This window comes from Podarcis pityusensis (assembly GCF_964106645.2).
Source record: "Podarcis pityusensis genome assembly, chromosome: 3".
In the NCBI taxonomy this organism is placed as follows: Eukaryota; Metazoa; Chordata; class Lepidosauria; order Squamata; family Lacertidae; genus Podarcis; species Podarcis pityusensis.
The window spans coordinates 59,886,632-59,905,233 of NC_138026.1; the positions used below are offsets into that span (position 1 = coordinate 59,886,632).

Genomic DNA, 18,602 nt, shown 5'->3' on the forward strand with positions numbered 1-18,602 from the left:
GGATGGTGCCTCATGTCACCTCAGGCAGCAAAAAGGGATGTGCTGCTCTGGTCTGCCAATGCATTAGCACAGGGGTAGGCAACCTAAGGCCCGTGGGCCTGATCCGGCCCAATCACCTTCTCAATCCAACCTATGGACGGTCCGGGAATCAGCATGTTTTTACATGAGTAGAATGTGTGTTTTTAATTAAAATGCATCTCTGGGTTATTTGTGGGGCGTAGGAATTAGTTCATTCCCCCCCAAAAAATATAATCCTGAAATGCATCTCTGGGTTATTTGTGGGGCGTAGGAATTAGTTCATTCCCCCCCAAAAAATATAGTCCAGCCCCCCACATGGTCTGAGGGACAGTGGACCGGCCCACAGCTGAAAAAGGTTGCTGACCCCTGCATTAGCACCACACCACCTGCACTACTGCCTCCCCCCTTCCCCTCTGCCTCTGGGTTGGCACCAGTTATGCAGCCAAATGAAGGCCAGGTGAGAAGTGTTGTTTGTATGTAAGGTTATCAGCTATGTCAATCTCCATTGGACCCACAAGAGGCCCCGTGATATCACAGCAGACCTTTGTTTCTCTTGAAAGTGACTGAGTTGCCCAACAGACATAGGCTCAACTTTTCGGAAGCCCCAGCCTGAGACACCACAGATAGCTTTGGACCACATAGCGGACAGATCTGGGGCAACAAGGAAGCATTTGGTCCAACATTCATCTATAGGCAACTTTGGGCTAAGTCCAAAAATATGATTGGGTACTTACGAATGCTGCTTTTAAACGACACCTTACCAAACAGTGGCACATGAGTAGAGGGTTGGAGCAGCAGTGATACCCTTTCCACAGCAGTCATGCTACAGTCACTGGGGCAGGGAAGGGGTGAGGGCATTAGCAAGATCACCCAACATGGCATTTTTGGCCTTACCCCCCCACATCTCTGTCCCAATATTGGCAGCACTGCCACTGAGAGGGCGCTGCTGCTGCACTGACTCCTCACCTGCTGCTGCTGCTGCACCTTACAGGTGTTAATATGTTGCACCAATTAAAGTTGCAATCCTAATCATCCTTACCAGGGAACAAATGAACATAGCAGGACTTACTTTCTAGCAAACATGAACAGGGTTGTACTATTAGAGTCTTTTTGACAGACGATAACAGATTTATCTTGTTTATTGGGTAAGAGAAATGTTTGATGTATCAGAAAAATATTTGGAATTCATTATTTTTGAAGTCTTTAGGTCAATTAATCTAAAAACAGAACTAAAACACAACACACTTGATTTTCTTTTTTCTCCTGCCAACATCATTTAAAACTGCTCTGCTTTCACTAATATTTCTGTGGTGGGCGACAAAGCAAATCAATAAATCAATACAGCACAACTATGCCAGAGAAAATCTTATTGAAGGGCTTATGTGTTTTCCATGTTAATCCAAGAGTTGTACAGCCAGTTTTGAGAGAGAGAGAGAGGGAGGGAATATTCATCTAAAAGCAAAACTGGTATTCAAACTTGTTGCGCCAGCTCTTTTAAAGCTAGGTTATTTTCAGTTGCCCTTGTTATGTAATGTGTGCTTGGCTTTGTTTTGAAAGTTAAGGTTACAAGCGTCGAGTGAGGCAGCACATGCTTTAATTGGCAATGTTCACATGGAATAAAATAGAAAAAAATCACAATCCTTTTAACCTAGTCAGAGGTGTGTCTGTTTGAGCACCTCCCACATACCCAGTTCAGCGCTTGAGGGTTAAAAACTGCACATGAGAGCAAAAGCAAGGATGATGTATCAGAGAAGGCAAAACGGTTTTAATTCAGGGAGGTGAATTATCTGTGCCAGAAATCCTGGTCTTGTGACCCTTCCTATCCAACAATGCACTCCAGATGGGCTGGACTTGAAACACAATTGTTCTGTAGCCGATGGCAGAGATCAGAGTCATTGAAGCTGCAAGTTTGATCCTTGCAATGCTGCCTATTCAAACACAGCCCCAACACTTGCATTTATTTCGAATTTATACTCTGTCTTACAAGTAAGGTTGCCATATTTTGAAAAGCAAAAAAGAGGACGCTATGACAGCCATTCATAGCAAATAAACTCAATTTGTCTCAAATTTTACCCCTGAAAAAGAGGGTGTGTCCTGGAAAAAGAGGACACATGGCAAACCTACTTACAAGACAACCAGGAACCTCAGGACAATTTAACATGCACTTAGTGTACACTTACATGGACACTAATGTATGCCAATATTCAGAGTAAGTGATGAAAACTACAGAGGACCAATCCTACAGGGCCCTGACTGAATGCTCTGTTATGATCTCATTCGGCCATCCTTCATGTCCCCCACTTCTCAAGAATGGATTTGCCAGCACAGCAGATCTCAGGGAGGCCCTCCTCACAAACGCACCCAGAAGTATGGGAGCCACTTTCCCCATGATGCAATCCTACACCACTGGGTAGTGTCTGTGAATTTCCAAACATATGGGCAAGGCTGATTGTTTAACTTTCCCATCCAGTTGTGCCTTTCCCTTGCCCCTTCACACACTGTGGTTTTGGTGATCAGTGCCATCCCTCCCTCCCGCCCTGAAAGGTGCCCATTTGGTGCAGAAGCGCCACAATATTAGTTGCACCGACACGCTTGCTTTTCTTGAGTCTGCACTTGCCGCTTTGGCGCAGGATTGTGCTTCGATGGCAGCAGCTGACATGCCTCTGGATGAGTGTGCAAATCCTTAACGTCGAAATACTAGTCCTTGGATGTCAAAGGCTCCCTGCCTGCTAATCTTTCATGAGTAAATCCTCTGGGTTGTCCTATGTGCATATCGTGCTATGTGCGCATGGTGCGCTTTTAAGTGACCTTTTCAAACTGTGTCAAGATTGTGGAATGGCATCTCCTCTTTGTGCTTTTTTCCTGCTGAGGAAACATCTCTACATCTCTACGCTGCCTTTAGCAAAAGGAAAGGGGGTGAAGAAAATCTTCATTCAGCTAAATCTTTTCCATATGAATGTGCAAATGTAATGGAAATCAGCTATTGAGGCCTTTTTTGTGCGGCAGGCTCCGACAGGCCTGAGTCTTAGAGCTAGCATAATAATTTACACAAATGTCTTTTATTTCTTTAATTATTTGGTCCAAACTTCATATTTTAGGGGAAAGTCATCACTGGAACTCAGCTTCTGAAGAATAATTAGACTTTTATTATTATTATTATGGCCAACATTTTTATTCACCTATTGCTGTTTCTTTTTTAATGTGGAGCTATTAATGTTTTCAAGTACCTTTTTAAAAACTCCTATCATAACAAAACCAGGAGATTTGTAACCCTTCCGTGGCTTGAATGGTCCGCAATGTGAATTTTGCTTTCTGAGAAACCTGGATTTGTTTGGCTGCCAAAATCCACAATGCAGAAGGAGATGCAATTTTAATAATCTGGCTAGGTTTGCTATATTGGAATCCTCTTTTTGCTGGGGCTGCTTCTGCTGCAGCATATTGCCTGCTAGCTTCTTATTAAACAGGGATTTGTTAAGGTTATTATACTGAATGCTACATTTCCTTTAAAAAAACACACCTCAGAGCCGTTTATGTGGTGTTGTGGTTAGAATGTTGGACAAAGACTGCTGAGAGCCAGGTTCAAATTCCCACTCAGCTATGAAACTGACTGGGCAAAGTTGGGCCAGTCCACTCTCTCTCATCCTAACCGTCCTTCCTTCCTTTCTTCCTGGGTGGTTGTGAGGATAAATGGGGTATGTGTGTCATACATGCATTGCCTTTTGCTCCTTGGAGGAAAGGCAATATATAAATATAATAAATAAGCACATGGGAAAGTGGGTCTTCTAATGGCCTCCAGCAGGTCTTTACTATCAATCAAGCACTCCCAGTCAGTTCACCGTCAGTGTTAACAATTAATGGTGCTGTGAGGGCTGCCATATGCTTTTTCTGAATATTTAGACCAGTTTTATGATGGAAACCATTTGGCTGGCTCTGCCAAACACAGGGGGCACAACTGTCTATGATGGAGGATTGCCACAAGGCCCCACAACATACTACAAAATTGCCAGGAAAATGACCCCATGGAAGCAACAAAATAAGAGTGGGTGATGGGCGTCTTCAGTTCTATCCATTAGAAACCTTGGAAGCTGCCTTAAACCAGGTCCTAATATTTGTCGATCCAGATCAGTATTGTCTACTCTGCCTGGCAGCAGCTCTCCTGGACCTCAGACACCATTCACATCAGCCAAGGACAATGCCACTGCTGTGTCAGAGGAGCCCTGACCTTACCACTGCCCTGCCCAGTCCAGTATGGACGTTGGCTTCAAGAGGGCTCGGCTCCACTGCACTGGCTGCTACTGATGCTAGGGATTGAACACAAGGTCTTCTCTATGACAGGTAAGTACTCTACCACTGAAGTATGATCCCTTCCAAACTAATCCAACAAATGGAGAGTGTTCTACACTTACTATTTTGATAATGGATGGTGATACAGGGGGCATTGCAAGGAGCTCGGCAGCATGGGTTGTATAGCCAATGTTCTTATTAGACAAATCCATGGAAGAGATACAGATATCAATAGCTACTAGTCATGGTGTTCTCCCTCCACTCTCAAGTCGTATGCCTCTGTATACTAGTTGCTGAATGTGTGAGCAACGCAGCCATACGCCTGGAGTTAAGGATTGCATCATTGGAGACTGTCATCTGGAAGCGAGTCTTTGGTTATTGGCTGTCCAGCTGGCATAGGCTTCCCGACCATTACCTTTTTCAGTGCCTCTGGCGGGACGACTTTGTCAATCCGTGGGTAGGAAAAATCCATGCCAAACTTCTGAGCATCGGAATTTCCCCAGCGGACTCCTTAAAGATGAACTTACGCTCAGCCAAAAGACTTATTGAGCAAAGATTAGCAGACATTGAAAATCAACACAACCTCGCCGGGGGTGGGGGTGTCTGCTCCCCCAGGTATCACGGAATAACCCCACCACTTGGCCTTCCATCATACATGTCATCTCTTTCATCTGTACCACACCGACTTGCATTTATTCGTGCAAGGTTCAATGTCCTTCCATCGAACCTGCTGAGCCACAGATTTTCCAAGGGTTTGGTGTCTCCGCTATGCGTGTGTGACGGGAAAACTGTTGATTCTCTCCCACATATAATGTTCAACTGTCCCCTACATAGCATAGCCAGGACTAAATTTCTGGGTCCTGCTTTACTGCGCTTGGTTGGCAGGCCTGCTGAGTCACATGCCGCACTACTTTTGCAGGATACAGATCCTTCTGTAACTCTGCAGGTGGCGAGATTCCTGAATGCGGTTATCTCACACACAAAAACCACCAAAAACAACAACATCAAAAACTAATCAGACAGTTTTGAAGAGAGTGCATGTCGGTTCTCGTCTTCAGTTTTCCTTTTTCTGGGATCCGTCCCTTGGAGCTCTCCGGGCCCCAAGCTGTTATCTGGCTCTGCTCAATGACCCACCCCTGCATCATGGTGTTCACCTTCTGGTGCCGAATATATCGGTCTTTATGCCTCTGTGCTTTTATGTTTGTACATACTTTATGGGCTAATAGCCGTAAATAAATAAATAAATAAATAAATAAATAAATAAACTAGTTGCTGAAAGTCATAAGTGAGGAGAGCTCTGGACCACTCAGGTCCTGCTTGTGGACTTCCAGTTGACCTGACTCAGTAGGGCCCTTAGGTTCTTACATTGTGCAGATGGAAGGCAACTTGCTCAACCAATCTTCCTGTTCCTCATTCTCCTGAAGATCCAAGCCTCCCCCCAAAAATCCCTCCCCAGAGGACCAGAGGAAGCCAGAGTGAGGGCTCTGTCACATGGGTTTTCAGTGAAAAGAGGGAACTGTCAAACGTTGAGCGGAGGGATCTTGCACAAGTGGAGCTGCTACTGGAGCAAGATCCCTTGGCCTGATTCCAAGTGATTTCCTCCTTGTCACTGCAGCTCCACAGGGCACAGCCTCCACTGTTCAGGTGGGCTTCCAACCCCCTTGAATCAAATCAGGGGTGATACAAAGGAGGGAGGAGGGAAGGGCAAGATGGGTTGCACTAGCTGTTTTTCACTCATCTAATCATTGGATACAGCCCCCTGCCTCTGTGCAAAGTCAACACATGCACAAAAGCAAGCTAGATGGGGCTTTTAGCTCACATCTCCTCTAGCTTATACCACTTTAGAGGGAACCCCATTTCACCCCATAGAAAGCTAGGTGTAATATGTTCTTATCACAGCGGAGAACTGCACGTGGCGTGAGAAGCGAGGAAGAATCTTGCTTACTTTGCAGCTTCTGTGGTCTTCCCAGGAACAAGATTCTGTGTCCTGTGGGACAACCCCTCTTGAAAAAGTGTGATCACTGAAGCACATCTGACATAACGGAGCCTCAATGTCAGGCTCCCCTTGAGGTATATGCATCACAGTGGACCCCGGGTATTTGAGGCTGCTGGCCTGATGTTTTTCCATGCTCACCATAGGGCTCTTAATCCATCTTCGTACCTGTAAACATAAAACAAATCCTCCGTTTAACATCTGCCCTGCGGATTTTCTGACACAGGCTATTTAATGCAAAGCACATGTGGATAATCAGATGGCGATGACTAACATTTGGACTGGGCTCAGAAGAAAATATATATATTAAAAAAACAGTCTGAAAGTCTGTTTGAGGGAGAATGCACAAATCCACCCTACCCAGAACACTACAGAAACTTCATGCATTAAGAATAGACATACTGCAAGTGTTAAACGAGTTCAGCACATTTTAGTCTCACTCTGCTCACAGAGTAACAACTTTTATGTTCAACTGCTATCTTAAATGGTCTCATTACTTCCCATTCTGTTGATAGCGCAACCCTGGCAGCAGTGATGGTCAGATTAGGAAGTGCCTGTCCTCATCCTTGGTCTCCTCTCTGCCTTTTTGCTGTAGCTTTTTGTTCTGAGATCCCACGCATAGGGTGTTCCAGTTTAAAAACTATATTGCATTTTCAAGACATCTCATCTCATTCACATTCTAATTTTGCAACCTGCAGGCCCTTGAACCAATGTTACCTTCACTCCAAATCTGCTTTATCCCTACCAAATGAATCAAAAGTTGCAGTGCTTCATTTTCCCCAGAGGAGCAAATGGCAGTCACAAACTTACAAGGGAAGTTTAGGCTGAATGAGCACAGCAACTCTTCTCAGTAGACCTTGCCCCAATGAGGCAGCTGAGAAGACTGAAGGTTCCCACCTTCCCACAGTTCCCTAAGTCTTTCCCTCTCCAGATCCTTCCCAAGCAGGAACCAGGGAACCAGACAGAGGGCCTTCTCGGTAGTGGCACCTGCCCTGTGGAACTCCCTCCCATCAGATGTCAAGGAAATAAAAAACTTCCTGACTTTTAGAAGGCAGCCCTGTTTAGGGAAGTTTTTAATGTTTGATGTTTTATTGTGTTTTTATTATTCTGTTGGGAGCTGCCCAGAGTGGCTGGGGAAACCCAGCCAGATGGGCGGGGTATAAACATTACTACTACTACTACTACTACTACTACTATTAACTCCATCTTGTATTTCTTTGCTCTGCCCTCTTCACTAATCTTTGTGTTCTGGGAGACCAGGGGGGAGGCGAGCTGGTCACAGCAGGAGGGAGAGACTCCCTGGCTTCTTCAGCAGTTTGCCTCTTGGCCACACTCCTGTCCAGCCTTTGCTTCTGCCTCTGATTTTGGACTGCTCCCTGCCACAGACTCTTCCTGCTCACTAAACCCTGTTACCTCTTCAGCTTCCAACACCTCCTCCTCCCAGTCTTTTCCCTCTGTCCACTCATTGCTGTCCCACCACCAATCTCCTGGCTCTGTGCCTTCTTCCCCTGGCGATTCCCTTGGGGGTTCCCTGGATGGTGCCTCCCACCATTCCTGTGCACCCAGTCAGTCCATTATATCCTTGGAGGAAAAGGTGGGATATTAATGCAATAAGAGAAACACTTTGTTTCTCACAGAACAACTGTGGGTCTTTTGGGGAAGTGGGTTTGTTGTGCAAGATCTATATCTATGCAAGCTGAATTTGCCCATATGTGACTGAACCTGCTTCCAAAATAGCAACAGTCAGGTTTCTGTTATCTTTCTGATTCAGAAGACCCTCTCCATTCAACTATTTAAAAAGCCGCTGAACTGAAAACAAAACAGAACATACTGCACAGTCGACTGTATCTGTCAAGTGGGAGTAACTTTACCTTCTCTGACAGGGTTGCTCGGCTGATGAATGAGAAATGCACTGAATGATTACAGTTACAGTAACACAGGATGGCTCAAAGATCTGTCGCTGCTTCCTGTGTTGTGTGTGGTGTAACCCAGCATAGAATTTGGGGTGATTTGTTTGCATGTTCTGTATTAGATCCAGGCTCGTGCTCTGAATGGGGAAATTAACCGTTTCATGAATCATCATTCCTGCCATAGCAGTGAGAGTACAGCCTGGCATCTGGTAACCAAGGACACAGGTAAACAAACACAATGACTCTGATGAGTTGCTAAGTCTGAATTTTGCGCTGTTGTGTTGGTTTGTGGGGAAATCACACAAACATACCTCTCTATGGACACAAAAACAAATAAATAGACTCATCTTCTGGGGAAGGGGGAATATGCCTGTCATTTTCCTATGTTTCCTCTGCCTGTGTCTTTCACCCTCACCCGGACTACTAGTTACTGTTGATTAGTTTAAATTGTAACTCCTTTGATGTTTCTTTGAGGTCTCCATCCTTTTGTGTCCTTCAATAGTCCAGAACTCCTGCAGATGGGTCCATGATTCATACAATGTCTGTGCTTTTCCAACAAAGCACAAGATTTAAAGCACACACACTCACACACAGGGCAAAATGCCGAGTGAAATCATTTTTCCATGATGCAAAAACCAAATGTGTTTTTGATCTGTCTTCTTCTGTTTTTATAATTCCCACATTCCTTAATAGGGTACATGGTCTGTTCTTTTTAGTCTTGGTTTTTTGCCAGACTGTTTTTTAATATATATATATATATATATATAATAATAAAGCTTTTTGTTTCAAGATTTTAAAATTTAATTCACTTATTTTAGTTTGGCAGGTCTTCATGGCATTCATTTTGCCAAAGATCATATAGCCTGAGATTGTTTAGCACATCATAGATGTGAAATCATCAGTGTGTGTTTTGACCTATTTACCAGGGCTTGGTATCGTGACAAGAAATATTATATTTTCTTGGACAAACAGACAGTTTCTTTTTCAGCTCAGTCATGCTATCAAAGGCACTGCATTAGGTGTATCTACGTTTATTTGGTTTTGCATGGATGGAGTGGATCTAAACTTTATTACATCTGCATCAAAAGCCGATGGAAACTTTCTCCTGGAAACATTTACTAGCCATACTCTTAATATGTTTTCACTATGGATTTTGGCATCGGTAGAAAGATGTGAATTATTTAGAATGAGAACTTCTCAAATTTGACCATCAGAAGTCGAGCCAAGTCAAGAAAAAGTATGTGAATTATTTAGAATTAGAGCGTCTCAAATTTGACCATCAGAAGTTAAGCCAAGTCAGGACAATGTACATTTGAGCTCCTCACTTCAGTATAACTGCTTCCCTAAGCCCAGCAGCTATACACCCTTTGTTCCTGGCTTACTACAAAACCATGAGGAAACTATGATGAGATGAGTCAGAGAATAACTCCTGGCTTCCTTAGCTAAGTGGGATAAGCTGGGATGCGATGAGTGATCCAGTGGGCAATGGAAGCAGTCATGGAGGCCCTTCAGAGAGCTGAAAAGAGGGCTATGAATAACTCTTATAAATAAATACAGTGCTTTTGTCAGGCCCAGCATCCTTGGACAGCATACAGGGCACATGTGTTCAGGCAAGGGCCACCAGAACAGGCATTTACTGTAGGGCCACCAGGGCTAGGCAAAGACTTCTTGGGACCTGAGGTGAACCACAAAATGGTGCCACCCCCAGCCAGAGACGAAGGGGTGAGTGAACATCAGGAACAAGGGGGCAATAAAGATCTACATCAGGAGCAGGAGAGGGAGAGATTCACAGTGCCTTCTATTCATCAAGAAGACACTGTAGAAGTGGAATGGGGGAGGAGGCAGATTGGCCTCCAAAGAGAATGCTACAGTGAGGGATACATTCCTTGGAGGTCAGATCTGCTGCCCCTGTGGATCCTGCCACCTGCTTCCCCTTGCCTCACTAGTGGCCCTCACTGCCACCAGTTGATTCAGTTCCTCCATTCCAGCAGTGCAGCAGCCAGTCACTGACCTCTAACTGACACCCGGAATTGTATTTTTTGGAAATATAAGATGGCACCTCTCTGACTCCAACAGGGTGGGGGGAGTCTACCACATCCAGGTAGGCATATCCAGGAGAGTGAGTTGTGGTTGTAGCACCACTAGGATGTCAAATGGCTGTGGAAAGTGGCAGATTCAATGTCAATGGCTGAGGTTTAGTGTTTAACTAGTATGTGTGTGGAAGCATTATTGCAATCTCTAGGGACCAGCTTGGAGTTGCGTCTCTCTGTTTACTGTTACAATTGAGCCACTGGATCCAAGAGAGATTTCAACCACCTGGTCTCCCAAGCAATAGCTTAGCAACTTACAAGAGGTGCTGTCTGCTGCCTTGCAGCCACAACGCTTCCTGCTGAGTGCTGCTGCTGAATTTTATTTTATTTTTAAAGTGCAGATCTGATACCAAAAGCTGGAGAAGATTTAAGTACTGCAGGGGAGCAGAGTGAAAATAATGGACCCAGCTGTACTTCTGACAAGATGTGGACAGAGACATCTGCCATGGAGGAGGCTTAAGCCTTTCCACACCTGACAAGTACCCCCTGCAAATATTTCCTGTGCCCAACTGACTCCCCTATAGTTTTACAGCCAAACTTAGGGGCAGAAATGACTTGCCTTATACCAGGTGATACTATTGGTCCATTTAGCTCAGTATTGTCTACACTGACTGGCTGGAGCTTTCTAGGGTTTCTGATGCGAGCGTTTTCTAGCCCTAACTGAAGACGCCAGCAGCTGAACTTACAGCCTCCTGCATTCAGGGCCACAGCCCATAAGATGAAAATGTTGAAAGATGGGCAGGCATGTTGAAAGATGGGCTGTAAACACTCTTCTGAGTTTAAAAATGGTTAACTAGTTTTAGCAGGTGTGTTGAGTCCTTGAAGCAACAAAGGGCCATAGCTCAGTGGTAGGGCATCTGCTTTCCATGCAGAAGGTTCTAGGTTTGATCCCCTGCATCTCCCGGTAGGTCTGAGAATGTCACCTTGTTTGAAAACTGAGAATCCCACTGTCAGTGCCACTGTATTCTGCTCTGGTCAGACCTCACCTGGAGTACTGTGTCCAGTTCTGGGCACCACAGTTCAAGAAGGACACTGACAAACTGGAACGTGTCCAGAGGAGGGCAACCAAAATGGTCAAAGGCCTGGAAATGATGCCTTATGAGGAACGGCTAAGGGAGCTGGGCATGTTTAGCCTGGAGAAGAGGAGGTTAAGGGGTGATATGATAGCCATGTTCAAATATATAAAAGGATGTCACATAGAGGAGGGAGAAAGGTTGTTTCCTGCTGCTCCAGAGAAGTGGACACGGAGCAATGGATCCAAACTACAAGAAAGAAGATTCCACCTAAACATTAGGAAGAACTTCCTGACAGTAAGAGCTGTTCGACAGTGGAATTTGCTGCCAAGGAGTGTGGTGGAGTCTCCTTCTTTGGAGGTCTTTAAGCAGAGGCTTGACAACCATATGTCAGGAGTGCTCTGATGGTGTTTCCTGCTTGGCAGGGGGTTGGACTCGATGGCCCTTGTGGTGTCTTCCAACTCTATGATTCTATGAGTGTAAACAATACTGAGCTGGATGGACCATTGGCCTGACTCACTGTAAGACAACTTCCTGTGTTCCTAATAAAATGACCAAGAACATCTTTATTGCAGCTGGGCAGATTAAAGGAGGCCAGGATGAATGGAAAGCTTGGGGACTTTAGAAAATAAGCACAAACACTGACTGTTGCTCTTAAGACTCTGCAGAAATGTCCATCACATCCAGCCCATGTTAATTCATCTACTCTACTGCTGGAACCAGCTAAACCCCATTTGATCATGTTTGGTTAGGCAAGGTTCAGGTTCACATGTGTCCAGCCAAGCCCGATGTGGTTTGTTAGCTTAATAGAAGCAGTTTAGGTTTCAGTCCTGTGTGCTGCTCCAAATGAACCCCATAACCCATTGAAAAAAAGTTCCTGAGGTCAATTAACTGAAGGCTGGATTTGGCAGAAAGTTCCTGGAAGCTGAGCAGGCTTTTAAAGCTCTTGCATTTTGGACAGCAGAGATAATGAGCGCTTGGTATGCTTGTTAGCAGCCCCGTCAGCTTTTAGAAATGAACCCTACCTTGTGCTATAGTTATTTTAAACAATTCAGCAAAATAAGCACCTATTATTACTGGAACACACAGTGGAAAAAGTGGATAATTTAATATTGAGATTAGTCCCAAAGCATTTCAAATGTTGAAGAAGAAGAAAAAAGCTCAAAAGACAAAGAACTGACTGGCTTTTTACTCTGTTGCATCAATGCCAAGAGCTGATTTCGCTTGTGGGTCACATGGGAGAATACTGTTACTTTACTCCTGAAACAGCAACTGGAAGTCCTCTGATGTAGGGTTGCCATGTTTTGAAAAGCAAAAAAGAGGGCACATTTGCCGACTTCTACTTTCAATTATGGATCGCTCTACCCATGAAAAAGAGGACATGTCCTGGAAAAAGAGGACATATGGCAACTGGAAAACAATGGGTTGGTTCTCATGAGGGTCATAACGGTGGTGGCAATAAGCTACCCATTTCCCTCTAAGGAAGTCCTAGCAACGTCTGATTTCATTGACGTAGAACCAGTACGCCATATTGAAAATGTAAGTTGAGTGGATCTGTGAAAAGTTCAGCCAATAGTGACTGGTGCTAGTTGGAGCTCGTGGAGTGGGGAGCAGGACAGCTAATTGTAGGTGGAACCAGAGGTAGCAATAGACAGAGCCAACTACTTCTGGTTTCCTTCCCATCCTCCTCCTTTGCAGTTTGTATTCAGGGTGGCCAGATTCTTTTTAAAGACCAGAGCTCCTGTACCTTTAGCAGTAGGGTTGAAAATTCCCTCCTCTACACAACTATGTAGGAGTCCTGTCCTCTTTTGCATCCGGTCAATACATACAACAGAAAGGTCTCTCACCTTCTTTCAGGTGTAGGGAACCTTTGGCCCGTCAGATGTTGCTGAACTACAACTCCCATCAGCAAGCACAACCAATGACTAGGGACAAGAAAGTTCCCCATACTTGGTGTAACCATCCTCACTTGGTTTGCCATTCTTAATCCATTTGGAAGAGTTTTCTCTTTCCTTCTCCCTCCTTCCCTGTCTTCCCATTTTTAATGAGTCTGGAAGGAACTGCTTCCATCTCTCTTTTTAGACAGAGGAGACAACATGCACCTCTAATTGATTGATGACTATATATGGGTGTTGGGAGTGGAGACAGAGTGGACTCTGGTTCTGGGTTTTCTTTCAGGAAGCTGCAGCCCCAGTTTGCCAAGCTGAAAAACTATCCCTGGAATTACTTTGTACTTCTTGTGTTTGATGGAAATGCCATCCTGCCATGCCAAAATTTGTTTTTGAAGCATTACTGTTTGGGCAGAGATCCAGAAACAACATATATATTTCTTTAAAAGAGCAAGGCCAGAACTATGCCAAGTGATCCAAGTACAGATAGTTCAGATATGGTTCAGGTGAGGAGTGCTTATAAGGTAAATATCTGATCTGCAACCTGGCTGGGTTGGAGAAAAGCCGGTTATTAATCCTAATCCACATTGGAATTGTGACAAGCGCAGACACTCATTTGCCCCCAAGGCAGCTGTTCCATTGACACCTTTTGTAAACAGGCCTTTCATTTTGCTAAAAGGTATTAATGTATTTGTAGAATGTTGGGCTATTTTCTCAGGCTTCTTGGAGCTTTTTACTAAACAAAAACTTTTTGAAAACATGATATCCATCCCGTTAATTCCTTAGAAAATTGCCAAATGTGCAATTGGGCAAGATTTGGTGAGTCATTACAGGATTATTATTTTCCACCGTTCACAGCTTTTCCTGTTATATAACAGTATACAGATATAGCTTTTCAGGCATTTGCAGTGGCATCTGTCAGTTCAGCACACTTGGGAACTCAGTCAGCCTTAATTCATAAATCCACCTCATTCATAGTAACCACAAGCAATGTTTCCCATGAAAGAACAATACTGCAATGTTTCAACTGCTGTCAGTGAAAACAATTGATCAGCCAGTCAAAGCGATTGCTATGCGTATATTCTGTAGGCTGCACACTGACTTTGCATTTATGCATGCTTACTTTAGAGTAAACTCTACTGGACTCTGTAGGATTTATTTCCAAGCAAACATGCATAGGATTGCTAAGCAAGTCCCTTTCAGAAGAGTAACTGGACTTCTGGATTCTATATATTTGTTAGCAGTATCCGAAGGCTTAAGCATTATGATGGAGTCCCTGAGATATTTTTAATGGTATTCTGACTTTCCAGGAGTCTGTCTCATCCTTTCTGAAACTCACTTACACTACAGTGGTACTTCAGGTTAAGTACTTAATTTGTTCCGGAGGTTTGTACTTAACCTGAAACTGTTCTTAACCTGAAGTACCACCTTAGCTAATGGGGCCTCCTGCTGCCGCCACACCGCCGGAGCACGATTTCTGTTCTCATTCTGAAGCAAAGTTCTTAACCTGAAGCACTATTTCTGGGTTAGCGGAGTCTGTAACCTGAAGCGTATGTAACCTGAAGTGTATGTAACATGAGGTACCACTGTACTGGGCAATCCTATTATGGGTGGCAGTGAGTTCCAAAGGTCGATCAACACAGTTTTCCCCTCTCAAAGCACTTGAGGAATCCTCATATACAACTACTGAGTGCTATGTAAAGGTATAAAAAATAATGTTGCACACAACACATCTTGGAGAAAGGAGCATATGATTGTATTTGAGGGCCGGGGCAGTCAACAGCACTGTTCAGACATTTCTCTGAACATGTGTGTACTCGGAAGTGGGATACATATGTTCAGAGGAAGCGCCTCAATAAAATTTAAAGAGCCTAAGACCTTGCAGACTGCACATGCTCACAAACTGTAGGCCAGAGCTTTCCAAGCTGTGTGTTGAGACACTAGTATGTCGGCTGCATGTGTAGCGCGAATGTTCCCTGCACTCCTCCAGGGCTGGAAAGGGATAAGTTCAATCTCTGGTTTGCTAGGAAAATTAAATTACTGTGTCATGAAATGATGCCTGTCTAAAAAGTGTGTCACCAACATGAGAAGTTTGGAAAGTTCTTGCCTATGAGGTAGGGGAGGGGTAGCTAATGTAGGACCCTCCAGATTGGGACATCAGCCCCAGCCAGCATGGCTAATGGTGAGGAGTGTTAGGAGTATAATACAAGGACAGCTGGAGCTCAGCTTTTTGGCTACTTCTGGGGTAAGGCCTGGGCTAATAATCATGAGCAGGCATGGCCTGGTCCCCCCCCCCCTTTCTACAAGGCATCCTGAGAACATCTGGACAGGGCTTTGAAGAAAGCAAAATTTTCCCATGGCATGCTCACATCTTTCTCTCTCTCTCTTCTATGGTTGCCTCCAGTTAAAGATGTCTTGACTCCAGGCTTAGGGTTTATCCACACTTTCTCTTGTCCCGCTGCCTCCTCCCTGGAGAAAACGGCAACTCAAGCTTCCCCCCCAAATTGTCACTTGTTCTGATCTATCACTAAATAACAAGTTTTAGCTCGGAAAGAAGCGGTGCAAGGGATAAACCACTTGGATCCAAGCTTTCTAGGCATGGCATAAGTGGAAGTGTGGACGAGATCCTAGTCATAAAATGTGCAACAAAGCCTGAATGTTATGTCAGGGATCCAGCAGGCGGCTGGGACTTTGAGGATCAGAGCTTTTCTCTTCCAGGGCACAGAGCCTTGGTGCCTGGGCTGAGAAAGATTCCAAAGTCCCATCCCTTGACCGCAGAAGAACTCCCTCCAGCTCAGATATTTGTGCTCTTTTTGCACCAGTGAAACAAAATGTACTTTGGCCGGCCTTGACTCTCAAAACAGATTATTTTTGAAATGAAAGCGAAAGCTCAGCTTTCACTTTAGAAAGTCAGATTAGGGCAAATCTTGGCACATTCCCAGACATGCAAATCCTGCTGGATGCTTTGACACCCAGTTCATAGCCACTTAACAATTTGTTTTCTTGGCCAATCAAGGATGGAGATCCTGCTTTCTTGATGTCCCCGGAATGCTAGTGTCAAATTGAATTGCAGGCTGACAAAGTCTCACCACTGATTCATCTTTCTTTGTCTCAACCCATTTGTTTTCCCGAAGCTCTCAATCATCCACTTCTTACTCTGCAGCCACTGTTCCCTGAATGAATATTCATTTCCCCCTCCAGACAGTAACTTATACTGTGTTTGAGATCTAGGCCTGCTGATGTGTTTGCATGTATTCTGTGTCTCAGCAATATCAAATGTTTCCTCGTCCCCTCCTAGTCTAGCTGCAGTCCATCTGATCTGCTCTCTCCTTCCTGCAGCATTATCTCATTGCACCTCGGACCACTTTTGCAAATGTAAGGTGCACATTGTATGCAGAGCCCATGGAAATAATCTCCCAGGAACCTTAGGGGCAACCTTCAGGAAATCCACTTTATATGGCCCTGGAACAGATTGTCCGCATGAAAGATACATTGTCCGAGCTGTGTACAGTTGGTTAATTAAGCAGGCTGATTAATGCCAGAATGGCAGTTTATATTGCTGCTCCCTGGTTTGACTTCGGTATTTAGTTCTGTTTTGCCTCACTGGAAAAGTAATACGGTGAGAAAACAAGTTTGCCAGATAACAACCAGCTACTGTTTCATTCCAAACTGCGCAGTGTGTCATTTTGCTTAATGCACCTATTATTTCAGCTGGGAAATGAGTCACTTAAATATTTTGTTCACTCTTGGATCTAGGAGTGTGCAAATGGCATGAAACTAAATGACAGAGGTCACTGTGGCAGTTTTGGTCTTGAGACAGAATTATTTCAACATTTCTCAAAACTATTTTGACCCCCTTTCCGGTTCCACAGTCCAGCACAGCCTATTTCTTTCACTGGTGAAAGTGCTGACAGCTTCTGCTGAATGGGAGGTTCAGTGTACAGGGCCAGTAATCCAACACTGGTTTTAGCAGAGGAAAGGAAAGTGTGGTGTAATGGTTAAGTCAGGGACAGCCAAAGTGGTACCCTCCAGATGCTGTTGGACTGCAACATCCATCATCCTTGACTGCGATGACTAGGGATGATTGGAGCTGTAGCTCAACAACATATGGAGGTACTGCAATGGGTACCACATTTGCTGCCTCTTGGTTAGGCTGTCAGGCTAGAAGTGGGGAGACTCAGCTTCACATCCCCAAAACACATTGGGTGACCTTGAGCCACTGTCTCTCTCTCTCTCTCAGCCCAATCTACTTCACAGGATTCTTCTGATAAAAGGGAAAGGACAGGGAAGAACCATGTGTGCTGCCATGAGCACACTGGAGAAAGGTGAGATATAAATGTAAGAAGTACGTGTCTGAACCTTTCCTAAAGCTACACCCAGGAGAATGCCAAAGGGACAAAGCAGCAGCAGTGATCACTTCTTAAATCAAGATAGGATGCCCTGCTAGATCAGAGGGAAAGCAGCCACTTCCACCAACCCAGTGTTGAAGAACACTGGTCTTCTGCCAAAGGATATTTATCCACCCTTGGCTGGTGGGAGGTGTAAGACTCCACAGCTACAGGGTTCCCACCTCCCTCTAAAATACAGACTGTTCTTCCTGTGCCATGTCCACACTATTTTTAAAGCCACTGCACTCATGCACATTGGGGCCATAGGCTTATACAACCAGCATAATGCCAGAAACACCATATGCATGAAAACAGTAGGGGGAGGGGAATGGAGTGTCAGAATTATATCCAAGGTATCATGCACCTCTAAGCATATGGAGGAGATTAAGCATATAGTCATACCTCAGGTTACAGACCCTTCAGGTTGCCTGTTTTCAGGTTGCGCACTGCTCCGAACCCAGAAGTACTGGAACAGGTTACTTCCGGGTTTCGGCACTCGTGCATGCGCAGAAGCACTAAATTGCGCTTTGCACATGCGTAGAAGTGCTGAATCGTGACCTGCGCGTGCGCACACGCAGCACTGCCGGTTGCGAACGTGCCTCCCTCATGGATCACGTTCGCAACCCGAGCGTCCACTGTATTATACTTAGTTACTTTAAAGAGGGAAGTTTCTAGGCTGAAGTGCATTTGGGGTACACTCATGTGTTTTGTTGTGCTGGGAAGTCCCTCTTCAGTAAAAGAAAGAGTTGCATAGTGTTTCAGTGGCCTTGGGGAAGCTTGGATTCTGGTCCCCACTCTGCCAGGAAGCGCAGCTGATGACCTCGGGTCAGTAATTCTCTTCCAGCCTAATCCACCTTACAGGGTTGTTGTGAAGATAAGGTTGAGGAGGGAAGAATCATGTATATCACTGTAGAGCATATAGAGCTGCATCCTTTAAGTACCAGGGGGATTATAAAGCTCCCTACTGATTTGCTTATTTGCCACAAGTGCCTTCACATTGTTCCCCAAATGGTTCTT

General features: G+C 44.7%; 1 protein-coding gene and 1 long non-coding RNA gene across 2 annotated transcripts in view; one reads left to right on the forward strand and one right to left on the reverse strand.

Moving 5' to 3' along the window:
- Positions 1-18,602, forward strand: part of LOC308473934 — a 391,929-nt gene that overhangs the window by 179,864 nt on the left and 193,463 nt on the right. The gene's annotated exons all lie outside the window — the stretch shown is intronic.
- SGK1 (serum/glucocorticoid regulated kinase 1) overlaps positions 1-18,602 on the reverse strand; it is a 75,604-nt gene that overhangs the window by 35,720 nt on the left and 21,282 nt on the right. Inside the window, exon 2 of the mRNA XM_080999686.1 lies at positions 6,248-6,463. Coding sequence (XP_080855812.1) covers positions 6,248-6,463 — 216 coding nt within the window. The remainder of the gene's footprint in view (positions 1-6,247; positions 6,464-18,602) is intronic.